The sequence below is a fragment of the Panulirus ornatus genome, chromosome 15, assembly GCF_036320965.1.
Source record: "Panulirus ornatus isolate Po-2019 chromosome 15, ASM3632096v1, whole genome shotgun sequence".
NCBI lineage: Eukaryota > Metazoa > Arthropoda > Malacostraca > Decapoda > Palinuridae > Panulirus > Panulirus ornatus.
Window position 1 is genome coordinate 4,912,840 of NC_092238.1, and position 25,543 is coordinate 4,938,382.

General features: G+C 38.6%; 2 protein-coding genes across 7 annotated transcripts in view; one reads left to right on the forward strand and one right to left on the reverse strand.

Annotated features, from left to right (window-relative positions):
* Positions 1–39: 39 nt before the first annotated feature.
* On the reverse strand, positions 40–11,249 carry LOC139753704 (G-protein coupled receptor moody-like). 2 transcript variants are annotated; one of them, XM_071670422.1, is made up of 9 exons: positions 11,192–11,249; positions 8,490–8,655; positions 7,768–8,023; positions 4,139–4,259; positions 3,696–3,851; positions 2,708–2,784; positions 2,418–2,541; positions 2,019–2,165; positions 40–643 (listed from the first exon to the last, which is right to left on the reverse strand). In XM_071670422.1, the coding sequence occupies exons 2-9, from the start codon at positions 8,623–8,625 to the stop codon at positions 446–448; spliced, it is 1,215 nt and encodes a 404-aa protein (XP_071526523.1). In that variant the 5' UTR covers positions 8,626–8,655; positions 11,192–11,249; the 3' UTR covers positions 40–445. The 2 variants fall into 2 exon arrangements, with proteins under 2 accessions (XP_071526523.1, XP_071526524.1); XM_071670423.1 differs by having other exon boundaries at positions 8,490–8,685; positions 11,192–11,248.
* A 2,220-nt stretch (positions 11,250–13,469) lies between these two features.
* Hrs (Hepatocyte growth factor regulated tyrosine kinase substrate) overlaps positions 13,470–25,543 on the forward strand; it is a 37,229-nt gene continuing 25,155 nt past the window's right edge. For 4 of the 5 annotated variants that reach the window (XM_071670425.1, XM_071670426.1, XM_071670427.1 and 1 more), the window contains exons 1-5: positions 13,470–13,626; positions 15,002–15,086; positions 15,455–15,719; positions 20,266–20,415; positions 20,526–20,650. In XM_071670425.1, coding sequence (XP_071526526.1) covers positions 13,599–13,626; positions 15,002–15,086; positions 15,455–15,719; positions 20,266–20,415; positions 20,526–20,650 — 653 coding nt within the window. In that variant the 5' untranslated portion in view covers positions 13,470–13,598. Of the gene's footprint in view, positions 13,627–15,001; positions 15,087–15,454; positions 15,720–18,257; positions 18,374–20,265; positions 20,416–20,525; positions 20,651–25,543 lie in introns of those variants that run through there. The other variant, XM_071670430.1, reaches the window with a different exon arrangement.

The window sequence follows — 25,543 nt, forward strand, 5'->3', positions numbered from 1 at the left end:
AATTCATACCAGGATGCTATCTGTAAAAATATGCAGATATTATGAAGAAAAGTTAATTAGAAGTTATAAAACTTTACAAAGACACCTGTAGGTAGCGAAAGCATAATCGTATCAATATCATAGCTCCAGACACATTTGTGTATGATTTCTTTGAAAAGAATCATTAAATAGAATATCTCTGGTCTGAAAACAATTACAAAGATTAAAGGAATGTTAACTAAGTTTTGGATGTTTAGAGGCAAGCCATAAATTATCACACATGATTGAAATGTACTCTGTGGCTGATTGTAAGTAGACTTGTAAATAAGGCAAATCACTGATTATGTTGGTCATTTTGTGAAAAAAAAAAATCAAATTTCTCGGTGATTGTTTTTGAAGTAAATTTCGTTCTTCATGTTTCACTTTTCACTATCACTAGCATTTCCAAGCTGAAGGTTTCAGAACATTAAAGCGTAGTGTTTAGTAGAGTACGTGGCTCTTTCCCTTTGGTGACTGGTGTGCCCATAGGACTAGAGGACATTCTCTCCAGCGGATTGTTTTTTACGGTGTTAATAGCATGCACTGTTGCACTTGTTGGAGTCCCGGCCCGCAAGCTTTGGGAATCACTGGTCTCCTCCTTCCATTTGAACCATTTCTTAGAAGTCTGAAAGAAGTGTAGCATAAACAGGTGTAGCTATTGCCTTATGAAAGTAAATGTAGTTTGAGAGAATGAACTGTAGTCTGAGGAAAACGAGAACATCTTAAGTTATCATGTAGCTATGTAAAGGAAGCATGTCCACATCCTGGGAAATGATTATAAGCACATATTCATGGCAACTGGCCTTTTAACCCAGAAATCCTGATGATAGCCATTATATCCAACAAACATGAGTACAAGAGGAAACATGGTTATAACATAAATTCCTCTGTAAATTTCATAAGTTTATTATTTATATCAGTTCTTAGATACTGGGAATGCTCAGCTGAAGGGTGTAAAATTAAGTAAAAGAAGATGAGCAAAATGCAGGGAAATATTTTATGGCAAAATACCTGTGAACAGACTCGAGCCAAGAGGTGTCATATACTGGGGTTTATGTGCCATCATTGGACTGAACCAGGGCATGTGAAACGTCTGGGGTAAACTGTGGAAAGGTCTGTGGGGCCTGGATGTGGTTAGGGAGCTGTGGTTTTGGTGCATTACACATGACAGCTAGAGACTGAGTGTGAACGAAAGTGGCCTTTTTTGTCTTCCTGGCGCTACCTCTCGAGAGAGAGAGGGGGGGGGATGCCATTTCATGTGTGGCAGAATGGTGACGGGAATGGATCAAGACAGCAAGTATGAATATGTACATGTGTATATATCTGAGTATATATATGTGCTATGTGGACGTTTATGTATATACATGTGTATGTGGGTGGGTTGGGCCATTCCTTGTCTGTTTCCTTGTGCTACCTTGCAAATGCAGGTGACAGAAATTGAGTATAATAAATATATATATATATATATATATATATATATATATATATATATATATATGTTATTTATTTCTACTTTGTTGCTGTCTCCTGCGTTAGCGAGGTAGTGCAAGGAAACAGACGTAAGACCTGGTTTGGGCAAAACTTCTCTAAACGTGTGAGAGAGTTGCACACACACACCTGACATATGTACACAGTTGTTTGGCTGGCCTTCATGTGTCTTAGGTAATGATCAGGGCTACCCGTTGAGATCACACTGTGGTTTTTGTGAAGGTATTCTGTGTATTGGTATTTTAATGGAAAAAGAAAACTTAGTTTGAAGTCACAAAATAAAAAGTCTTCAGTTACTAGTTACGATTTGATCTTGGTCAATAAGCATGAATCTATATTGTTTCTTCTGTAAGATTAAAAAAAAAAATAATCGTTATAACCTCAAAGAAGTATGAATTTTTGTGTGCAAATGTGACAGCACTATCTACTGTGTGATCACAAGCTAATGTCATCATTTTGATGAATTCAAAACTAGAATGTGGTTATGACATTTCTCGAGTGTGGGTACTGACCTGGCTGAAGGATGGCCACCACCTGGTAATGTAGTTAATGTATGCAATACGATACTGACGGTTCATGAAGATGTAGATCACAATGTTGAGGCATGACTGGAGCCAGTAGAGTGGGTGCATTAGTAGCAGCAGTGTTGGCATGTGGTTCTGCGAAGAACACTCAAGTTCAAGTAATTGCATGCCACAGTCCAACAGGGAAAGCATGTGTGTGGAGTACATGAAGGGGAACGTTCATTAGAGCTGTAAATCTTTTGTGTTCATCTCCCTGAACACTTGTTACTTTAAAGGTTTAACCCTAAATTTGAATGAGCTTTTCCGATGAATTTTTCTCTTGTATACCATTTTGTCTTACTCTACTGAGGAGGTAGCAAGGGAGGCACATACTAATTGATGCTTCACCTCTGCATTCACGAAGTGCAGGACGGAGACGGGGATGCAGCATGCTAGCAGCACCAAGAAAATGACACCTATGGTTCGGGCCAGCCGTATGTCACGTTGCCCCAGACCCACTGGATGTTTGTGCCTGAAATGACCACATCAGGTCCAATCAATCAACCCTTTGGGCAGGCCTCCGTTAGACAAACTCATGGATTGTACCAGTGCTTCAGTACTCTTATCTAGGAAGGTATTCATCTCATGAAAGTTGAAAGCCTGAAACCTTTACAGTAATGAGTTATGGCTCTACTTACCGCGTCTTGGGGCTTGTGGCGTCTCTTGTCAAGCTTTGGTTCGTCTGCAACCGCACTCTGGCTGAACTCTGACAGGCCTGTCCCATAATACATGTTAGTTATTGCCTTGTTATTCATGTGTTGACTGAAAATATATATCTAAATTATACACTACCATTGAACCCCACTGATACGCAAGACATCTATTCATCTATAAATAAACCAGTGCCCCTTTTTGATAGGTGATAGCTTCAGTTCCATTTCCCAGAGGTTCCTGCAACTTCTAGACTCAGGTACACAGAAATTAGCAGAGACCGAATGGACTGCCTTGAAGGTGAGAAGTACTAAGATGAGACTGTACTCCGTTTCAATGACGGTGATATAGCCTCGGCAAAGGTGACTTCACTTGTCTTGAAACCCCAAGCAAGCAGAGACCACAGGAATACCTACACTAAACATTATGCAACATGACAGCATTGGCATCTTAAACAAACACAAAGTACTACCCAGTCTGCTACAAGGTCACACAATACAAGTGTACCTCATCTCGAAACCCAGACGGAGGTAGACATCACTATCTCTTAAACCCAACCAACACCATAGTTAGTGAGCGGAGATTGTACAGCAAACCTGTGAAATTCTCCTCTGTCGTTCCCTCTAACTGTAACATATCCACCTCTTAAGACTTTGGTCTACAAACACCTGAGGAGCTCAATGCTTGCTACATTATTTCTCATACCTATTGTCCTACATCAGATGGGTATGACTGAAGTATGTAATTTACCCACGCTAAGTCAGGTAATATATAACGGCTGAGTTTTTATATTGGGTTATAGTGTTTTGATGAAAATATTCCCACCATTTTTGCTAACTAATTGATTCCCCGTCATTGCCTTCAGTTGAAACCAGGCTCGATACAACAGTGAAGGAACGTAGCAAAAATATTGTATATAGAAGAATAATTAGCGTCTTGATCCCCATGGAGAGCTAAGGAGGAAGGGTAACCCACCTTGTAGAAGATGTGTGTATAGGAGCAGACAATGACGAGGCAAGGTAGGAGGAACCCAAGGAACATGTAGATGTTGCGCGGGGTCTGTCCTGCTTCCGTATCATCCACGAAGTCGCACTCGTCTGTCGCATCATTGTAACCGAACCTCCCGTACACCTGTGGAGGGCCTGCGGACTGCGGACTTATTGCTCACTCCATATGTTGCCAGATTTTGTCTATCTCAGCTGGGTAGGTTTTTAGGCTCTTATCACGTTACGGAAAGTCAACAGGTAGGCAGGAGGAGGCAAGCAGAGTAAAGCTGCGGACAGGAGAGAGGTTGCAGGTGGGTAGTATAGGCAGGCAGGCACCAGATAAGAGTACGTTATCATGCACTATATAGCACTATGTAAGCATGGGAGGACGGCATGCACGCAGGCTAGAGGGCGAACGGCTGGGCAGCTCACCTGGAGAGCCGGGATAAGCATGATGATTGCGGTCAACAACCACATGGAGGCGATGATGATGGCCGTCCTTTTCACCGTGAACAGCTTCGGGTAGGTCTTGGGCGCCGAGATGAGCACACACCTGCCACAGACACCACACTACCTTACTAGGAACACTAGCTTCCTTATCTACACTTCATCTACATTGACATGGTAAAGCCTTTCCACAGTATTACCTATTTGTTTATCTAGGGAGTGAGTTATAAATATTTGGGGTCGGTCATCTGTTCTGGACGATACCTCACAAATGAATGTGTGCGCATATATATATATATATATATATATATATATATATATATATATATATATATATATATATATATATATATATATATATATATATATCGAGCATAACATTGTGTATAACTGTAGCATTGCGCAGCCAGGTTTTAACAGACATAAATATTTACAACAGTATGTGCTAATATTTCCCTATTGTTATACAATTATCAAAGAACTGAAAAAAAGTAATCCTCCTTCTTTCTCTCTATATATCACATCATCTGCTGCGTTGAAGGCTAGTTGGGATTACCTGAAGGATTCAGTCGCTAGGTAAACCCCACGATAATGGTAGCGTGAGGTCACGTCCGCTGGATGGACAACGCTGTCTCATCCTCTCCTCTTCCCCCGCTCTCAAAAAAGTAAATAATCGAGAAAATACACACTTTACTGGGGACTGCTACGAAGTAAAGTATTTGTAGCAGTTTACTGTTGTTTCATATCAGGCCCTTAGGAAAAATACCGAATGGAGAATGATGAAAATTGCTTTTATTTGGTGTACTGATTTCAGACGAGCGTAATGGAACTGACCCACCTGAGTAGGGCAGTTCTCACCAATGAGCAAGGTACGGCAAACCTTGACCTTCGCTGCTAACTTCGTCTTTTCTCCTCGAAATATTTTCATTTCCTTCCCACATTCGGTGTAAATGAATCTGTGCACAAGAGATTCTGTGGCCATTTTGAATGAACATAGTGATCTGAGCATAGTCTTTAATTAAACCGATGAAGCGATCGAACGAAAGTCTGCCCATACATTTGAAATCCTTTTACAACAATATTGCGACCGTCGACCAATGAAAATTATACAATGTAGCAGAAGAAAACATTTCACCCATAGTCTGAATTATCAGTAGTGCTGGTGCTGTTATCATGGCTTTTAACTCAGCTGGGATACTTTCCTTCTCGTACACGTTCGTGTTTATATTTTTTGTACTGTACATAAAGTTATCTATTGTGTGTGTGTGTATATATATATATATATATATATATATATATATATATATATATATATATATATATATATATATATCATCCCTGGGGATAGGGGATTAAGAATACTTCCCACGTATTCCCTGCGTGTCGTAGAAGGCGACTGAAAGGGGAGGGAGTGGGGGGCTGGAAATCCTCCCCTCTCGTTTTTTTTTTTTTTTTCATAATTTACCAAAAGAAGGAACAGAGGGGGCCAGGTGAGGATATTCCAAAAAAGGCCCAGTCCTCTGTTCCTAACGCTACCTCGCTAACGCGGGAAATGGCGAATAGTTTAAAAGAAAGAAAAAAAAAGATATATATATATATATATATATATATATATATATATATATATATATATATATATATATATATATATGTATGTATGTATGTATGTATATAATATATCAGGTTCCGGCTGCTTGTGGTTTACGCTGTGGATGAGGTCATCATCGGAGAAAAGCCTCGTTGTAAAGCATGTAAATGAGTGCATCCTTTCCTTGCTTACTGAGGCTAGTGCAGCCTAGAAGCTACAGGATCCCCCACCTCTCCACGCTCCCGCCCCTCTCAATCCTATCAGATACTCATGAGATACATGGACAGTATTCTTTCTCCCTTATCCCCAGGGATTTTTTTTTTTTTTTTTTTACGTGAAAGGCTACAGTCACGGACAAAAGTCCACAACGAGGCGGGGCGTTAACTGAAATCTAGAGAGGATTATGAGAGGTGAGGAGGGGAAAAAAAGTCAAGGAAAAGTGTTTATGAATTTTGGAGGAAGTGACAAACATGTCTTAAAATGTGCCAGGTCATAGTGATTGGGAAAGACAAGAAAAGCAGAGTTCTAAAGCTTCGAGGTGTAGGGAAGGAAAGCTATCATAACGGCCCTCCCTCGAGTTGTCAAAGGTCACCCAGTAATCATGAGACGCAGCAGCTTGCCGAGTATTGCGAGGTCTAGCTTGTGGTAGAGTCACAAAAGCAGCCTGCTCTCTGTAGCAAAAACCAAAGTAATACCTATAGAAGAAAGAAAGTGAAACAACATTGTGGCGTAAGACGAGTGGGTCATGTTTTGTGTTGTTTAGCCTGGGAAATTTTATAGGTTGGACCGCTTTCGACTTAACTCGGTCAAGGAAGGATGCAGAGCTAGAACCATCCCCCAAACATGAGAACAGTATTCTGTACAAGGATAGATCAGTTCTTTGTATAAACGGAGCAACTCTTCGTAAGAAAAAATGTTGACATCTAAACAGAAATCCCAATTTCTTAGAGGCAGACTTATCTATTTCCGTAATGTGGGGTTTCCAAGATAAAGTGGATGTCACGGTAATACCATTATGTTCACTAAGAGGTGGCTTTACAGAAATGTCGAAGGAAGTTGTGAGGAATTTTCGATAAAGAAATAGGCAGAAACTGGGCCTTGGACGCATCAAACTATACCAGATTTCGTATGCCTAACTGAGATATCCTACTGAGGAAGTTGTGTCTAGACGAGATGCAGATCGAGGGAGAGAAGGAACAGCCTTGAAGGATGTAGAGTAATGCACTCATCGCCGTGGTAGCGCATTTGACTGGTTGTAAAAGAAAGAAAATTGTTGATAAAAATGAGAAAAAGTGTAGGAGACAGGACAGAACCTTGAGGGCCACCGCAAATGTATTCAGGTAAGATTCTATACTTTCAGAAAGTCTTAACCATTATACATAGCGTCACGCGCGATGCATTTTTTTCTGCCTACAGTTGCTGTACTGTGATCACTCAGAGTATCTTTGAAATATCTTAGAATTCAGATAAGTTGAGATTTGATAATGATGATATTGTGGTACGAAACTCCCATCCGTAAATAGTCGAGTTCAGTGTACAGAATATCAATGACGAACATGGGTCTCTATCGCCGTCTGGGTGATACACAATCAACCGCCAATTTAAGTACCGATAGCTTGCTGTTACCTCTGCACAAGAGCGCAGAAAACACGGTTAGATGAAAACAAAAAATGATCGTTTGTCGTACGTGATGTTCGCTATAGTAAGTGTTGCTCGTGTTTTCTTTTTTTTTTATATAGTAATCAAAGCTTTGTGTAACTATTACTTTATACGTTCCGGTAATGACTCCTGTAACTACATATTCATGTTGTGTGTCACCAAACTTAGCTAATGTCACCAAAAGTTACACTCTTGTATCATATTGTGAATTGATGTACACAATGAAGGTGTCTATAGTTCAACTTTATGGGTTATCTAATATATTCTTGGTTTACATCCAATGTACTTATCCAAACGACTCCATTACACCCTCTCAAGTGTACCAGCCTAGTTGCACGTATAGTTCTTGAGTGGAGGTAAGACCAACCTATTGAGGGCGATGGCAGCGATGGAGAGTAAGCTAACCAGGAGGCATAAGTAGCGAAGGAAGGTCAGCAACCCACATACGCCGTCCGTCAGGGAGGTCTCGCCCTTCGTGTACAGAACGAACTGGTGAATGGCGTACCCGGGCAGGACGACCACACATATGAACCCATCGCTCACGGACAAGTTCACCACCAGGTAGGTCGTGGCGTTGCGCAGGCGGTGAGAGTACGTCAGAGCTAAGATCGTCAAGAGGTTACCTGAAGGAGGAGGTGATTAATCATTCTTGCAGATACTTAAGATTCCTAATATAAGTGGGACGAAAAGAATCGTAGTTCCAACTTTTCCCGTCAGACTACCCTCCCAGCACACTGTGACAGGTGTCTCCACACACTGTGACGGGCGCCTCTTCATGCAGACAGGTGCGTCCCCACACACCGTGACAGATGCCTCCCCATACTGTGGCAGGTGCTTCTCCACACGTGACAGGTGCCTCCCTACACACACTGACTGATGCCTAGCTTTGGTCCTCACCTGTACTGTGACGAGTGGCCAGTATATCACCCAGTGTGCCGGGTGGTGCAAAATCTGTATATTAACCTATATTGACCCAGACGCTGAAGGTTGCCAAGGTTGTTCATCCCTCCCACAAACTTCAAAGGGTTGCCAAGGCTATGTATCCCTCCCACAGACTTCGAAATGGTGACAGCGGTGGAGGTAACTCACCGAAGAAGCCCAGGATGCTGATGATGATGGTGAGGACTCCCGTAAGGACCATGGCCCAGCCAGCAGCTGGGGAGAACGACTCCGCGTCTGTCGCCGCTGTGTTGTCATGCAGTGTCACCACGCCACTAGTAGACATCGTCGAGGCTAGTTATTTTCTGTGGTAACACTGAAAGTGATATACTTATGATTTTTCTTCCTGTGAATTGATGAAAGTGATAAAATGAATCGTTGTCCGACTTAAACGTGCTCAGATATATCTTTGCAATGTGGTTTCCGTTTATCTATCATAACAATATACATATTGTAATAGTTACAGTGGTGCTGATGATCACATGGAAAACTGAAATAAGTCCCGTGTGCACTTCTGTGGTTACCTCTCCAGGGAAAACTAGTCTCCCCTGATGGGTTAAACACGAAAGTGTTTCGTTTTTCCTTGTGGTTATCACCATATATATATATATATATATATATATATATATATATATATATATATATATATATATATATATATATATATATATATATATTTCCCTCGCAAACGCGGGAGACAGCGACAAAGTATGAAAAAAAAAAAAATATATATATATATATATATATATATATATATATATATATATAGATAGATAGATAGATAGATAGATAGATAGATAATTACCACAAAACCTCTTTCCATAGGCTTCTGCAGCCTATGGCCGCGCTATTTCGAATAGCATGGTAATGTGAACTCCTTTGGAGTGAGCTTTTGAACGGGACTACTTTGAATGATAAAACCACGCCAATAGTGACTTTTCACGTGAGCGGAGTGTCGTTACACACACACACACACACACACACACACACACACACACATAATGTTCATATTTAACGAGGGACTTAGAAATGTGTAGGTGTATCAACATACATATCCGTGTCTTACGTTCATGTGCTTTAAATACTCTCCTTGTGACAGTCTGTAGCCATGGACAGATGTCCATGGATGGAAAGATTTTGAAATATAGGAGGATAAGTGAGCGGTGGTTGTAAAGGGAAAAGGAAAGCCTAGGATGAATATATATTCTAGTAAAGATCTCGTTAAACTTTTATGCATCTTACTTTATCGGTTTTGCCTCTTGTATAAACCCTTATTGATTGTATTACTTCTATATTGTTTTCATCAGTATCCGGTGGTGTTGGAAAAAATCCAACACATTTCCAACATTTCCGTTGTATCAAGGTTGGTACAACACTGATAACACGCATGCCGGAGCTCTGCGTTATCAGGCGAGAGGTGAAGTGTTTCCTTTCCCTGACAGATTGTGTGCTGGCATTTACGTGTGAGTGTGTGTAATTACCTGCTCATGATTACTTAAGTGTGAGTGTGCGTACATATGCTTGTGGGTAAATGGTTACTGATCCAAGTCTGGGAACACGCCTGATCGAAACTGTACCGAGCCCTGCCTAGACTAGCCGACACAGGGTACTGAGTGCAGCTTCGAATGAGACTGGACTCGAAGCGTGTCTTACGAATCTTTATTGATGACTTTACCTGTGCATGATATATCCTCTTGGGTATACATCGTGATACAACAGACAATGAATACAAACTTAACATTTCAGGTGGACATATTTTCACATATGGGCCTTTTCTTCTATCCCTGGTACTCAAGGGCAAAAAGCCCCAAGAAACTAGGCCCTTTGAGGCCCTTCTTGGTGTAACACTGTGAACTGGAATATTCCTTGAGAACTTTACACCATCATGATAGTTATTATTTATCTCCTCGCACATAAATGGATCCTTCTGAAATTTCCCCAATTAGTGAATATTCCTTAAAAAGATGCCTTCCCCGTGCTTTAACACGACGATTTCACTGCGGTACCTCCCTATGCAGGAATGGTAATCATCACGCAAATCATTATTTAGAAACATTCTTGGTTTTCTCCGTTTTCATTCGTTTCACAAATATGTTTCGTTACCAGATGCATTACACTTCGCAACACTTTCAATACAGCAAACAGTCAGTTATCACACAAAGGCTCTCCTGCGCCTGGTTTTTGGTCATCATCACCTCGCGGTTTCGTTTTGAGAAGAGTACCCCACTCTGAGACATCCTAGAATGAGAGGGCGATTCCACCTTGTGATGTTCACCAATGTGCCAAAGCCTCAGCACTTTCTAAATGTCGCAGAATGATGCAGCTACTGCACCCCGAAGTTACTGCACCTGGAAATCATGTTTTTGTTTCCATAATTTACAAAGAACTTTCCACAAGAACAGTCTTCTCCAAGCCTTGCACAAAATCCACTTCATCACCGGCATATGATACATTGTGTACCAAAGAAATGTTATAAAAACCTTTTCACACAACAGTAATCTTCCGTCCATCCACTTCACTACCATGTTTGTACACCAGAATTGTCATGTTTCACTTTTGCATACTAAGAATCTAGTAATTGGTTACTTGTGTTATTTCACTTTTAGATTAATAATCGTTAATTGTTGGTAATTATTATAAACTCCAAATACATACGATGTTACCAAAATTATAAGTTGTTATCCAAGTGCCACTAGATATTGCATCGGACGTAAAGCAAATGTGCGTCATCCCAGGCAATCTTTTCTTATTTTCAAAAGCATTACTTTATACAGTTTCACTACCGTATACGTTTATACATATGACTTATCCCAACATGTGTATCATTTCCACCGACACGAGTGGGACTTAACCTGTCTGTGGGATGAAGGAAGGTGTGGCGCAGCCGTCGCGCTGTTCGCTGGCTGACTGGCCAGGCAGGCTGGTGGCTGACCGTGGCTTCTGTTGCCTTACGTAAAACTTGACAACATCCTGCCGGGTTGTCACATCATAACACTCATATCCATCCAAAAGAGGAATATAACAACAGAGGTACAAGTTTGTTGAGTGTACCTGGTAAGTTGTATGACAAGGTAGTGACTGCAAGGGTGAGGGCATGTTCAAAGCATCAGACGGTGGAGGAGCAGTGTGGTTTCAGAAGTGACAGACGATGTGAGGATCAGGTTTTTGCTTTTAAGAATGCGTGTAAGAATTAGAGAAACGGAAGGATATATGCATGTGGTATTTATGGATCTGGAGAAAGCATATAGAGTTAAGAGAAGTGCCTTATGGAGGGTCTTAAGAATATACGTTGTGGAAGGAAAGCTACTCGAACCTGTGAGTTTTGGTCAAGGGTTATAAAGCGCGTGTACGAGTAGGAAGAGAGGAGTGTAAATTGTTCTTAATTAAAGTTGGCCTAAGGTCGGGGGAAGGGGTCACCATGGTTGTTAGTTTGTTTATAGAGAGGATGGTAAGGAAGGTAAATGCAAAAATCTTGGAGAAAGGGGCAAGAACCCAGTCTGTAGGGGATGAGAGGGCTTAGGAAGTGAGTCAGTTGTTGTTTGCTGATCATACAGTACTGGTGGCACACTCGAGTGAGAAACTGCGAAAGCTGGTGACTGAGTTTGGAAGAGTGTGTGAAAAGATAAAAGTAAACCTGACTAAAAGCAAGGTTATTAGGTTTAGCATGGTTGAGGGACAGGTTAGCTGGGGTGTAGGATTAAATGGAGAAAAATTGGAGGAAGTGAAGTGTTTTAGATACCTAGAAGTGGACATGGCAGCGAATGGGAGCTCTGAAAAATGTGTGGAGAAATCGTTATCTGGGAGGACAACACCCTGGAAAGGTCTATCAGGCTTTGTTGTGGATAGGCAGCTGTGGTTTCGTAGCATTACACAGGACAGCTAGAGAATGGATGTGAGCGGATGTGGCCTTTCTTCGTCTATTCCTGGCGCTATCTCGTTAACGCGGGAACTGTCTACCAAGTATGTATATAATATATATGGGAGAAAGAATACTTCCCACGTATTCCCTGCGTATCGTAGAAGGCGATAAAAGGGAAGGGAGCGGGGGGCTAGAAATCCTCCCCTTCCGTTTTTAATTTTCCAAAAGAAGGGACAGAGAAGGGGGCCAAGTGAGGATATTCCCTCTAAGGCTCAGTCCTTTGTTCTTAGCACTACCTTGCTAACGCGGGAAACGGTGCATATATATATATATATATATATATATATATATATTCTTTTTCTTTCTTTCATACTATTCGCCATTTCCCGCATTAGCGAGGTAGCGTTGAGAACAGAGGACTGGGCCCTTGAGGGAATATCCTCACCTCGGCCCCTTCTCTGTTCCCTCTTTTGGAAAATTAAAAAAAAAAAAAGTGAGAGGGGAGGATTTCCAGCCCCCCGCTCCCTCCCCTTTTAGTCGCCTTCTACGACACGCAGGGAATACGTGGGAAGTATTCTTTCTCCCCTATCCCCAGGGATATATATATATATATATATATATATATATATATATATATATATATATATATATATATATATATATATATATATTATATATATATATTATATATATATATATAATATATATATATATATATATATATATATATATATATATATATATATATATATATATATATATATATATATATATATAGAAGGAACAGAGAATTGGGCCAGGTGAGGGTATTCCCTCAAAGGCCCAGTCCTCTGTTCTTAATGCTACCTCGCTAACGCGGGAAATGGCGAACAGTTTAAAAGAAAAAAAAGAAAAAAATATATATATATATGATGAACCCGATTTTGTGTAACTTTTTTAAGATATAATATACTAGAGATTTCGCAAATTTTCTTTCTTTGCTTTTGAGGGTTTGGATATATTCATAATTCTTTGAAAATTTCTTTATACAAAACGACATTTTCGTAGTATCTATAATAGTTACCCAGTCCATAGATATAGAAAATGTATTTTATCAACAGTAGAGCTTCTCAAAATTCTCTGTAATTTTTATATCTTATAAGTAAGTTTCTATTCCAAATTTTCATAATTCACATGCAAAAATATGTAAATATTTTATGAATTAGAGATATAGAAATAAAGGGTGTATTTGTTGCTTGTAAGTCCAATTCGCTAAATTGAGAGCGAGACACCTCACAACCAGATCAGCTGCTTGTTGACAAATAGGAGGAGTATCATGAGTTCAGAACGAACTACTTAATGAGTCATCTATTACTCTGTGTTAAAAGTACATTGAAGTACACGTTACTGGATCATCTGCAATGACCTCGGAAATTAACTTGATACTTGGTGAGTCTGTATTCATTGTGTCGTATATTGTATTGACACCGCTTCCCATGAATGAGGTATAATTCATGTTTTCATACATAACACGACATTGTGTTCTCATTTTTGTCTTTAGGAGGAATGGATCTTGCCACTGAGGGAAGGAGCATTCTGATACCATTGGGAGATATGAGTGTTATCGATCCATTGTCCAAATGTACAATATAATTTGCATGAGATGACTTAAATAGAAATGTTCCTATTAACTATTAAGTTCCCGCAGGTTCAGCATTTCGGTAATGTACTTCTATCACTATTTCTTTCTCGGTTAATGTAAAAGAATATTGGTAAAGTAGTAATTTTGCGCCGCGACATTTTTCCGTGATGAATTAGGATGGAATTTGTGTGAAGGTATTTCTTACACGTGGGTTAGAGGGACACTTAATTCATTCATTGATTAAATTTATTTGGTAAGACATACTTCTTTATTTTCAACGAGAATAGCATGTAAATTGATATATAGTAAAAACTGCATACATAAGTCTACAAAGTGGGCAGAGCTATGAAGAGGATTACTAAGTAGGGTTAGAATACAAAAATAATTTACAATGAGCTTGCTTGATCTAACCTGATCTTGTAAAAATCAACGAAACTCTTATGATTGTAATCTTCCTTTAGAGGAAAAGCTAGGTTAGGTTTGGTTGGGATAGATACAGCTAGATTTTTTTATTGCCATTTTCCTCTTTAAGGCTCTACCCACTTTGTGGAAGCTGTAATCCTTACATAGAGCATCAAATGATTCTCCTCTTTGTGAAAAGACTACAAGTATAGTGTGATATCCATAAGTTAAAAGAAACTGTACAGAAGTAGTTTACTGTAACTTTATTGGTGCGGTAGGGTTTTTCCAGGTGTGATCACACACACAGGTGTAACCGGACTCCACCTGCTGGAGGTTACGTGTGAGTGAAAAGCTACCTCTTGTGAGTCTGTATCGTTGGAAGTACTGCCTTATCGAAGAACTACACCAAAGGAGTCTACATTTCCCTGCTACTGGAAGTAGTTTACCAGAATTTCTTGTGGAAAGTCATGATTAGTTGTGAAATTTTTTATTATAACTGGGTGAGCATAGTTGGGATCAATATGATTTTCATCATGTGATAAATATCATTTGTGGGGAGGGGAAAGATCAGGACAAACATGGGGTTAATTAATGTAAAACTGTACCTGTGGATGGTCATTTGCAAAGAGTGAGTGAAGGTTGATGCAGTTTTAACTGAAATATAAGAGTAGGCTGAGTCTGGTCCAGATATTTCCAGAGAAAATATGTTATGCTTGTGAGACTCCAATTCAATGAGGAAATGTTTTCAGTGTTCAATACCTACATGCTTTCCATCCACAGAGAAAGCAACAAGTCCATTGTTGCTGGACATTGACTGGGACTCAACCCTTCACATTGTTGACCTGATTCGCCAAGGAGATGTCAAGTGAGTAACCAGTTTTTTATCATTCTTTATTTATATTCATTTATAGAATGTTCATAATTACAAAAGAGATTCTGGTTAAGTGTTACATCGTTGGTTCAAAATTGTGATGATAATGATATAGTTAGCAACAGGGTCAGAATAAAAAAAGCAAAACTGGCTGATTTGCTTCAGGAGCATACATATTGGTTGATGAAATCTGCCTGAACTCAAATTGGTTAGATAAGGTACCAGCATTTGTTGCAGGAAGATATCTTTTGGCATTTTACATAGTGCAGCTTGAATTAAACAGCATCCCTTTAAATAGGCCTCACAATTTGCAGCTTACACCCTGATCTAGCATATCAAATCAACTGTGTCTCTCCTTTCAGTCCAAAAGCTGCTGTACAGTCACTTGTCAACCGCCTTAAGGATAGCAACCCTAATGTTGTATTATTGGCCTTACAAGTGTTTGAATCAGTAGTGAAAAACTGTGGGCAATCAGTTCATGAACAAGTGGCTTCTCGTATGGTTATGGAGCAGATCCATGATGTGTTGCGCACTAATCCAAATGAGGAAGTGCGTAAGAAGATTCTGATGCTTCTTGCCACTTGGGTCTATGCTTTCCGTAATGAAGCCAAGTATCGTGCTGTGCAGGTAAGAGATTTTTGCCGATTGATGTGTGGTTGCTCTGTGATCAGTTGTTACAGAAGTTGGTGGACACCATAATATCATATTTTTGACACTGTTCATTGATGACAGATAGCATAGTTTTATATTAGCATAAGCAAATGGAACACTAATGACTTGGCTGTCTGGTTAAAAGTTTCTTGATACTCTGTAAGCTGCAGCACCCTATCTTGGTGGGAGGATATAGACTATTCTGCTTTCATTGTGGAAATGTTTAGGCAGGAGTTTTGAAATGTAATGCCGTCTCATATCTTTAAGAGTTGCCAGTGATATGTAGGTATACAATTTGAACACTCATTAATGTACTTTAAGCTGATATGCATAGTATACAATGACTGGATGGTGTCAAGCCTGTTTGCTTAGGGAGTTGTATTCACCTTGAATTATGTCCTGTTGCCATTGCAGCATGGGCCTTCCATCCCCAGTAGGTATATATTGATGATGTGGAGTTATTATTAACAGCTTTACTTCTGAACCTGGTCCATCAAAAAGAGATCAACCTTCTGCTGAGCCTGATGTTTCTAATGAAGATTAGGAAGTCTCCAACCAGATAAGAGATACAGATAGCAAATAAGATGAGAAAGAGTCTGAAAAGATATAGAATCTGCCCTGGCTGTGGTTAGATTTGTTATCATTGGCAACATCTGTTGTGTTGATGTGGCTGACAGAGATACTGCGTCACTCCCTGAATGGTACAGCCAGGCAAAAGGAAAACTTGATTTGCTGACTTCTCTGAGAAGCACAGGAACCTACTCCCTTGTCTTAGGTTCACTGGGAAGACAGTTATCATGGTCATGAAGGAACTATATACAATGTCAGTTGCCATGCAGGTAAGACATTTACATTAGGGGGAGTTTGCAGATGATGCCTTGGTTATGAGGGAAGCAAAGACTGATGAGGATTGCATCAATTTAGAAAAAATGTTTGTTACATGGTTAATGAAATTCAGCCCAATTAGATTTAAAGTAATGATTATGGGACAATGAATCAAGGCCATAATACAATTATTATTTAGCAGGAAATGAGGAACAGAAACCTGTGTGAGAAAGACTTAGGAGTCAACACTGTACCAAACCTGTTGCCGAAGCTCTTATTTAAGGAGAATTGTAAAGAAATCACCCTTTGCTAGCAGATATTAGAATCACTTGTAAGTACATGGATAAAGAACTTTAGCAAACTAATGAGTGAAGGACATGGTGAAAGATAGTCTCAATACAGTTGATATCTAGCAGGAAACAAGCTGCTGAAAACTGTGTGAGAGAGACTTGGGAGTTAGCATTGTCCCTAACTTGTCACCAGATCTCCAGTTTAGGGGAATTGTAAAGGAAATAAGCTGTCTACTGGTAAATACAATTTCTTTTAAGTGCATGTGTAAGGAAATGTTCAACAAATTATTCAGACTGTCTACTAAGCCAGAACTGTATGACCCAGTGGTAGTAAATGGGTTTATCCACATGGAGTTAGTTAGTCCTCCCAGAAAGGGGTTTCAGGGTTGTATGGTGCACAAACAAGTGATTTCAGTAATCACTGATTAAGTTCAAAAGGTCCATAAGAGATTAAAAGCACATGTGGCCTCATGTTCTCCTTTGTGAAGTTTTGCAAAAGAGAATAACAAAAGTACTATAGAGATGGAAGGGACTCTTTGGGCAGGATGATAAGAAGATTGACGTGTCTGGACATAAAGTGTAATGTTTTTCATATGGGTGTATGTCTGGTGGGATGGTGTTTAAGATCAATTGATCAGTGCTTGTTGAGTCATTTTCCAAATTATTCAACCCTTTTCCTCTTGAGCTTAGATTCATCCACAGCTAGAACATCCAGGTTCCTTTCCCCAAACATGCTATCTGTTCTCCCCCCCCCCCCCTCCCTCCTCATCTTGGTACATCCACACATATTTCTATCAACTGATGTTGATAGAAATAATGATAATGTTGAAAATGTTGATGATACAAATGATACCTTTTTAACTCCCATCTTCACCTTAAATTTTATCCCATACAAACCCTTCTCTTTTTTTTTTATAATCTTGGCAGCTGAAAAATTTAAGCATTATGTTATTCTTTTACTTTAGATTTTTGGAAGAAAATTGATAATAGCTTGCTTTTGGTGGTCCTGTTTCCTAATACAGCAGTGAAAATATATAACTATGGCTTCATTACCTTTCACTTTTGACCATTTTGTTGAGAAAGAAGCCCAGAGTTAAGCTCTAGCAGTGATTCTTATACATGTGATTGGAATGATTTTAATTGATACTATAACAGTGAGTATTGACATTACATTGTTATACCTTTCTGTGATCTAATGATGGGTTTGATACTTATAGGTGTTATGGTATATGAAACTAGATTCCTTAATATACTTTTTATGTTTATTGGGAAATCAAATAACAAATATTATCATGAAGTAATTGGCTCATTTGTCAGATATAGTTTGATGATATAAGATGGTCATTATTGAGGTTGTGGCAACTGAATGAGGTTGGGGCTTGCTGTGGTGGAGTCAGCTTACCTCAGCTTACGTACAACACAGGCTTCCAGGGGGCAAACAGTTGTGGTGTTAACTTCATGGTGCACTCATATATTATATAATTGACAGCTCAATAACAGCTTTGCTTTATATAGGTAAGTTTTGTAAATGTTCTTAAGATGGTCTTTTAATAGGTATTTGTAATGCATATTTTCGTATTGAATGATTTACTGAAATTTTGATTCAGTGCATTTGAGTTAGAATGATCTTTAAACAGAACTTTTTTCATTAATGAATCATTGTTTATATGTAGTAGACGTGAAAAGTAAGCAGTAAGACATTGATTGATTTGGTCATCTTTTAGAAAAATTGGCTAACATCACTATGTCAGTGCAATGAAGCAATGAGAAAATTTGAATTTGATGTGTTCGTGCATTTATGGGAGATTAACTCATGGCTTACCCACTGATGAATTTCATAGATTGTTATTTAAAAGGTAGCTGGTGCAGTTCATATTGTCATCTTTGATCAAAACATTATTTGGCTCACAAGGATTTGATGTACATAGTTTGTTGGTAAAATTCAGTGAAATAGTTAGATTTGTTGATGTGCTTTCTACCATATGAAGTTGATTCTTAGTTTTTCTGTACCTGATATGAGTAACTTTTGGGGATTCATTAATTTGCGGAAAAAGAATATCTTTTTCTGTCAGCTGGTAAGTTGGACACCCAGTTCCCTGATGATTTCATTGTTGAATTCTTATAATTGTTTGCACAAATGTTAAAGCAGAGTTACAAGAGAGGTTTTTCTGAGTATTATAATCATATTGCTTTCGTCAAGTGACATACAACATTATATGATTGATTGATATAAGCTCATTTCAAGGTCTTTTGTATGGCAAAAATTGTTGAAGACTTGTATGTGCTGTAATGATACTGTACTTGTTGGGCTTCACTTCTTACCTTGCTAACATGTAGCTTGCTCGGGTGAGAGCATGTCTGTTGAGTTTGTAATGCAGAAGCTTCATACTAGTGTTCATGGATGGAAAGAAAAAGAGTATGAGGAAAAGTATGAGGAGATTAAGCAGGTGTCTTTAGGTATTTGTGGACTCACCCTGAAAGGGAAAAAGGTTAAGGTACAAGGGAGAAGAGACTTCCACAGTGTACTCTTTCAATTAAAGGTTTCATTTTGGTCTATCCATGAGTGGCTGGCATCAAAAACTTTGGAAAGCAGCAGGCAGTCATCTGCCATGGGTCCAAGAAGTGGCCAAAATGATACCTGTAGAACAAGGAGAGGGCAACAGCATCATGGCATACAGAAATTTTAGTTGAAGATAGACCCTCATGGTGTGGTGGTTAGCATTATTGACTTGACACACTTGCAGGTCCAGATGGGTTTGGCAGTTGGTCCACAGTCTGCTCAACTGTTCATCCTCCACAAGGGGCTGGTCAATAATTTAGGTACCTTGTATTAAGTTTTAAGCAGGACAGTAGCAGCTTCCTCTAACACGAGCTGCTCTGTCAGCTCACCCATACATGTAAATAGTAAGTGAACATAGGGGAATGTATAATATGGATAGTAATCTACAGAACTGTGAACTGAATGGAGAATTGTTACTCCTTAGACCTTCCAACAGAGTAATATAAATGGTTTTTCATACTTCAAAATAACAGTATCGCATATGAGAAGAATGAAGTATAGTGATGAATTTGTATATTCATTTGACACCTATGGAATGTATAGATATTTATTGTATATTCATTGTGACATAAGCAGAGCACGGAGCAGATGGTTGATTGAGCTAGCAGGAGGGCAGGTGGGGTGCTAAAGTTTTTCTCATAAGATAATTAATTTCAACAGAAGACTTTGTGATCAGGCTTCACATATTCATATGCAGTGAATTGGGTGTTTTTAGCATAAGAATTAGATTTTCCTCAAGAATGAAAATATGTGCATGGACATATATTAAGAATATATATTTAATTACATCCCTCTGCAGTAGATTAAAAAATCATATTAGCTGTAAATTTTCTTTATTTGTTCATAGGACACAGTAAATATACTGAAAGCTGAAGGCTACCACATGCCAACTGTTAGTGAGAGTGATGCTATGTTCACGGCTGATCGTGCACCTGATTGGGCAGATGGAGAATGTTGTCATCGTTGTCGATCACAGTTCACCATGATAAGACGAAAGGTAAGGATTCAGGGATTTCATATTAACTATTTAAGAAATAATATATTGATAAGGTATACGATGGTTGTTTAATGATTGATCAGTGAAAGTGTTTTCCTGTGTCTTTACAGCATCACTGTCGTGCATGTGGCCAAGTATTCTGTGGGGATTGCTCCAGCAAATACTCAACAATTCCTAAGTTTGGTATTGAGCGTGAGGTGCGCGTTTGTGAGTCATGCTATGATGACATAAACAAGTAAGTTCCTTGTTTATCCTGATGTATACCTAAGATGTCACATTTTTCTGATGCACTTCAACCTATCCAGGCTTGTCTGTAACTGTTCTATACTTTATTTGATATATTGATGTATTTCATTAATTCAGGTAAAAATGTACAGCATGTCAATTAAAAGGGTCAAACTGAGCATGAAAACACTGTAATTCCTGGGTATTTCCTCTCAGCATATAGTGTAACCTCTTTTTATAGAAGTTAGTGACCTTTTACATTGCAATATTGCACTGTCATACCAGATTCACTCATGATATGTTCATGCAAAATCTTGATTAACAAATTTACTATAAGTTAACAGCACCTTCCCCTTATGTTAATTTCCCAACTCTAATATGTAAACTGAAGAATCCAAAATGTTCTTGAAAGATTTTGCATACAGTACTCTGCTTTGAATGCAGGAAAAGGTGAAGTGATATAGACAAGCGAATTACCAGGACTTACTTGAATTGAATATTTGTTTTTGAAAGTTTTTAAGACTTTACATACTTACTTCACATATGTAAAGTACAATTTTATTTTCTTACATATCTTAGCATATTTTTGTTTAGTTATTAAATGTAGTATTTCAGAGCACAAAACATTTAGAATGTTTATGTTAATGTATCATTTCTTATTCTTATGTCAGGAATAGATATTAGAAATGTTAAAGTGGATTTATCAAACTGATAAAGATGGTAACGCTACTAACATAACCTTGAACTTCCCGTTGCTATACATGTGGCTCACAGTGGATGTTTGGAGAGTGTGGCATCTTTAAGTCGCAGCAGCAGCAGTGAATCTCTTGACCCAAAGAACATAAAAATTGTAAATCATGCTTCATTTTTAGTTGCTTGTTAAAGATTAGTATTTGGTCTGTGCCTCCCTAAAGCTTGTAACTATTAAAGACCTTTATGGAAAGATAAGTAAGACCTTGAATTTGTCTTCAAAAAATCTATGACTTTTAAGGAATTGACAGCTTAGAGTACTGATTGCTTGTTTCTAGTAAAGTGTGGATATCATTTATTAGGCATAGTATTGCCCAGGAAATGACTAATGCTTAACTGTATCTTGTTATGCTATTATCCAGATTTGGTGTGATATCCTGAACTTTATTGCTGCTTTCAGCTTGAGATTAATAATGCAGTAAATATATAATGTTTTTAGGAGTTTTTATTTATCGTGTAGATGCTGTAACTGAAATATTGGTATAATTTTGTGGGAATTGTAGCTTTTTTCCTGGTAATGCAAGCTTGTTTTGGTGATTCTTAACAAAGAAGAAGCTTCTTATTATTGATCCTTTGTTGAAATAGGAGCCATAGTGTTATTGGAATTATCATCGCAAAAATATTAACTGGTAGTAAGAGAGATTCAGTAGCATACTTGATTAGGAATTTCTTGTAAAATGTTCTCAGCAAAAGTGATTTATTATCATGTGTCTGAATCCTCATATCTAAGATATTCATAAACAAGGATCATCATTGTCTAATTTATTTACAGACATCTTAATCATTCTCACATAGGAGCAAATCTTATGGGCATCTTAGAGAGCACTTGTTTGGTGGGGGTCAAGATACTGTTGTGAATCCAAAAATTTTGTCTATAAGGATTCACCCTCCTCATCCAATTTGATAATTATGACATTATCAGATGCTTGTTTGTAGGGACCAACAATCATGCAGCAACCTGCTTAGACCTATAAGGTTACAGTATACATGTGAAATGTGTAATACTAAGTAACCAGCCACCATCATCATTCTTTTGCTCTAACTTACATATTATCGACTTGTTGATGATGATTTATGCCTGACGACACAGTGCTAACTGTGTCGTCACCCTCATTTCTAGCCTTCAGGGATTATAGATCTGTATATTTATCTTTTATTAGTATTTCATAACATGACTTGTAAGTACTTTGTTTTTGAGAACTTGCACACCATGACACACACCATTAACATCACCCGTCACAGTTTGGTGGGACTGAAAGAAAGCCATTGTTGTGCACAATGGATTTGGTTATCCACTGCCTTTTATTTATTGCTCTTATGGCATAGTCTTTAGTTTTTCTTTTGCATTTTGGAATAATGGTATAATCTATGACTTGTTAGTTGTACATGAAGCATGTTCCAAATATCCTTCTTTCATGGGGATGGAACTAAACTGTGTTGTTAAACCTTTGGTTGTTAGTTGAACTGGTTCAGAGGTTTACTTCCCAAAGGGATGGTGTACCAGTTGGTGCCTTTCAGAAATTCAGCAGTTTATTTTGCTGTTTCTGATGTGGACACTTGACATTTGCATATTTCATGATCAGCTCATAACCAGTTTCATTGTTAGAGGAGGCTATAACACCTTGACTTTTTAAGTCATGCGTCTAAACTAATGTATCACTGATACACTGGGACTGAGTTGGATGGTTTCTTTGCTGAGGGAATCATTGTACTACCTTGTGGGAATTTTTCATAATGGATTTTCAACAAGGCACTGTTTGACAGTACTCCACGGAACCTTGATTATTGCTGATGCGATGTTTGACGTTATAAGTTAGGGTCATCTCATAACTCTGTGGTATCAGTGTGAGTATCAGCAGGGGAGGTGAAGATTGACTGTAAGGCTTAAGGTCCCATAACATGACCAATGTGCCAATGATACACAAAGAGAATAGAATTGGAGGATGTCTATCTTGAAGGTGCCCTTGTGAAAGCTCAAGGGACTTTTCCTTTATGGAACCTCACTGGTCCTTGATTGTCTACAGTGCACAGGACCCCAACAGTTGGTTATATACTCCTTGACTTTTGTTTATAGTGATCTCAATTCTTAACTACATCATAACTGGGGTAAAAATGATAGACCAGGAGGCTAAGGCTCATATATCATTACTTGCACACCAGTGAATACTAGGGAAACTGAGTCAATGGGTGTCTCCATAGGAAGAATTATGATGATTCCTCACTAGACTGTTCCTTATGGAACCTTAGCAGTGTTTTTATTCTATCATTTCAAAGAACAGAAGCTTGCCTTTTTATCCAAATGTTTGAGGTACTTGCATAGTTGTCTTTAAGGATCTTTTTCGAGGGAGCTCTGGATGTATGCAGCACTTGGATCTTCATAGTTCAGTTTCCTTATAGCTACCAGCATATTCCCAAATCATGTGTTCTGTTGTGATTTATCTGCATATGTGTTGGGCTGTGAACACCAAGAACCAGTTGAGTCAAGAATCTATATTCATGTTAGTCTGTTTACATTACACCAACCAGCACCTATTGGACATCAGTTAGTTTATCTTTACTTTCAGTCGTTGATATTGTTATAAACTTAGTCTGGTAATAGATGCATGAGATGAAAATTATAAGAGGACAGTATGGATCATGGAACACTATGGAGTCTGAGAGGTATGGAAAATCATGCATTTAGATATTGGTTATTCCATCTGAAAAATAAGGACATCTAACATTGTTGACCAAGTGTTTTAGTCACATTGCTCAGGGGTGAAATTTTGTTAGAGCTTTAGGCAGAGATGGGATATAGTCAATCCAACTGTACTGTGTGGATGTAGAGTCATAACTCATGTTGTTGGCCGAGTGTTTCAGGCACTATGATAAGTTTCCTTGATGCAGAATTTCAGTGGAGCTATGGGTTGTATCCTTATGAAGAACCCCTGCTTGCAGTGTTGTCCAAACAGAACAGATTATTGGTCGTGATACCCTAGATCAGAGTTGCAGCAGTGCTTTGGTTGAATTTTGAGAGGAGAACCACAGTGCCATACAGAATTCTGCCTTTTCTTCAGACTTCTTATCCTGCTTAAGTTCCTTCTTGCTAGATAACTCCAGATCAGATATAACCATAAATGATCGACCCCTTTTGATTTGATTATATCCCCCAATTCTTACTTTTATTACAGACTGTATCCAGCATTTCTCTATCCTCAAGTACTTTTTTTTTTAATTAGCTTTCCCTCTTTTTTTCATCCTTTCCTCTTTCTCTGGAATGGGATTTTCCAGTCCAAAAATTATCAGTTATTTACTTGTATCACCATCCTGCTTCACTTATTGTTCTTACTTTGGTGTCACCCTCTTTTCTTCTAGATTCATCAATATTGTTTCATCAGCCCCTATATCTCCAGCATTTTCTAGAATATCTCTTTTTGCTAACAAGTATGGATCGTTTATGGTCTGCACTTTCCCAAACTTTTCATCTGACAGACCATAACTTTCCCCAATTGTTCTGTCTTAATGCTGCTTTTTGTTTGATTTTTTACAGCTTTACATAATTTCCTGTTACCAGGTCTCTGACCCACTGCATCAGCCTGAATCTGTTGATCATCCCCCTGAATTGCTCCTGCTACTCCTTCCAGCCCAAAATTTCCATACTGTGTGTGACAAGCATTCCCTTTCATTGAACATCCCCTTAAGATATCTAGAAAAGACCCTTCCTCTTTTTTGCTTTTCAACCATTTCACCCTCTTTCCTATGTTTATGTACCTTCTGAATCCCCTCACCTTATTTAACTTTGTGATCATACACACTGACTATGTTTCTTTAATTTCTTAAGGTTCTCTCTCATCTGATGACATCCATCTCATTATTATTCTGTTTCCTCCCTCTTTTTTTTCTCAATTTCACCACCAAATGTGATAACTTCTGTTGCTGTTTCTCACTGATATCTACTAACTTTTAGGGCCTTGTTGTCTCTGATGAATTTCTCATTTGATTTTCTTTCTATCCTTGGTAAAACCCACATCCCCTGATTTCCTTAAGTACCAAGTACCAACTGTTTGATCATGCTAATTCTCATAGGGGTTTGTATCATGTAGAGAAATAGTTATTCATGCTTTAACTGTAACATTTTTGGAAGGTGTTTAGAACACAGAATTTGATATTCTAC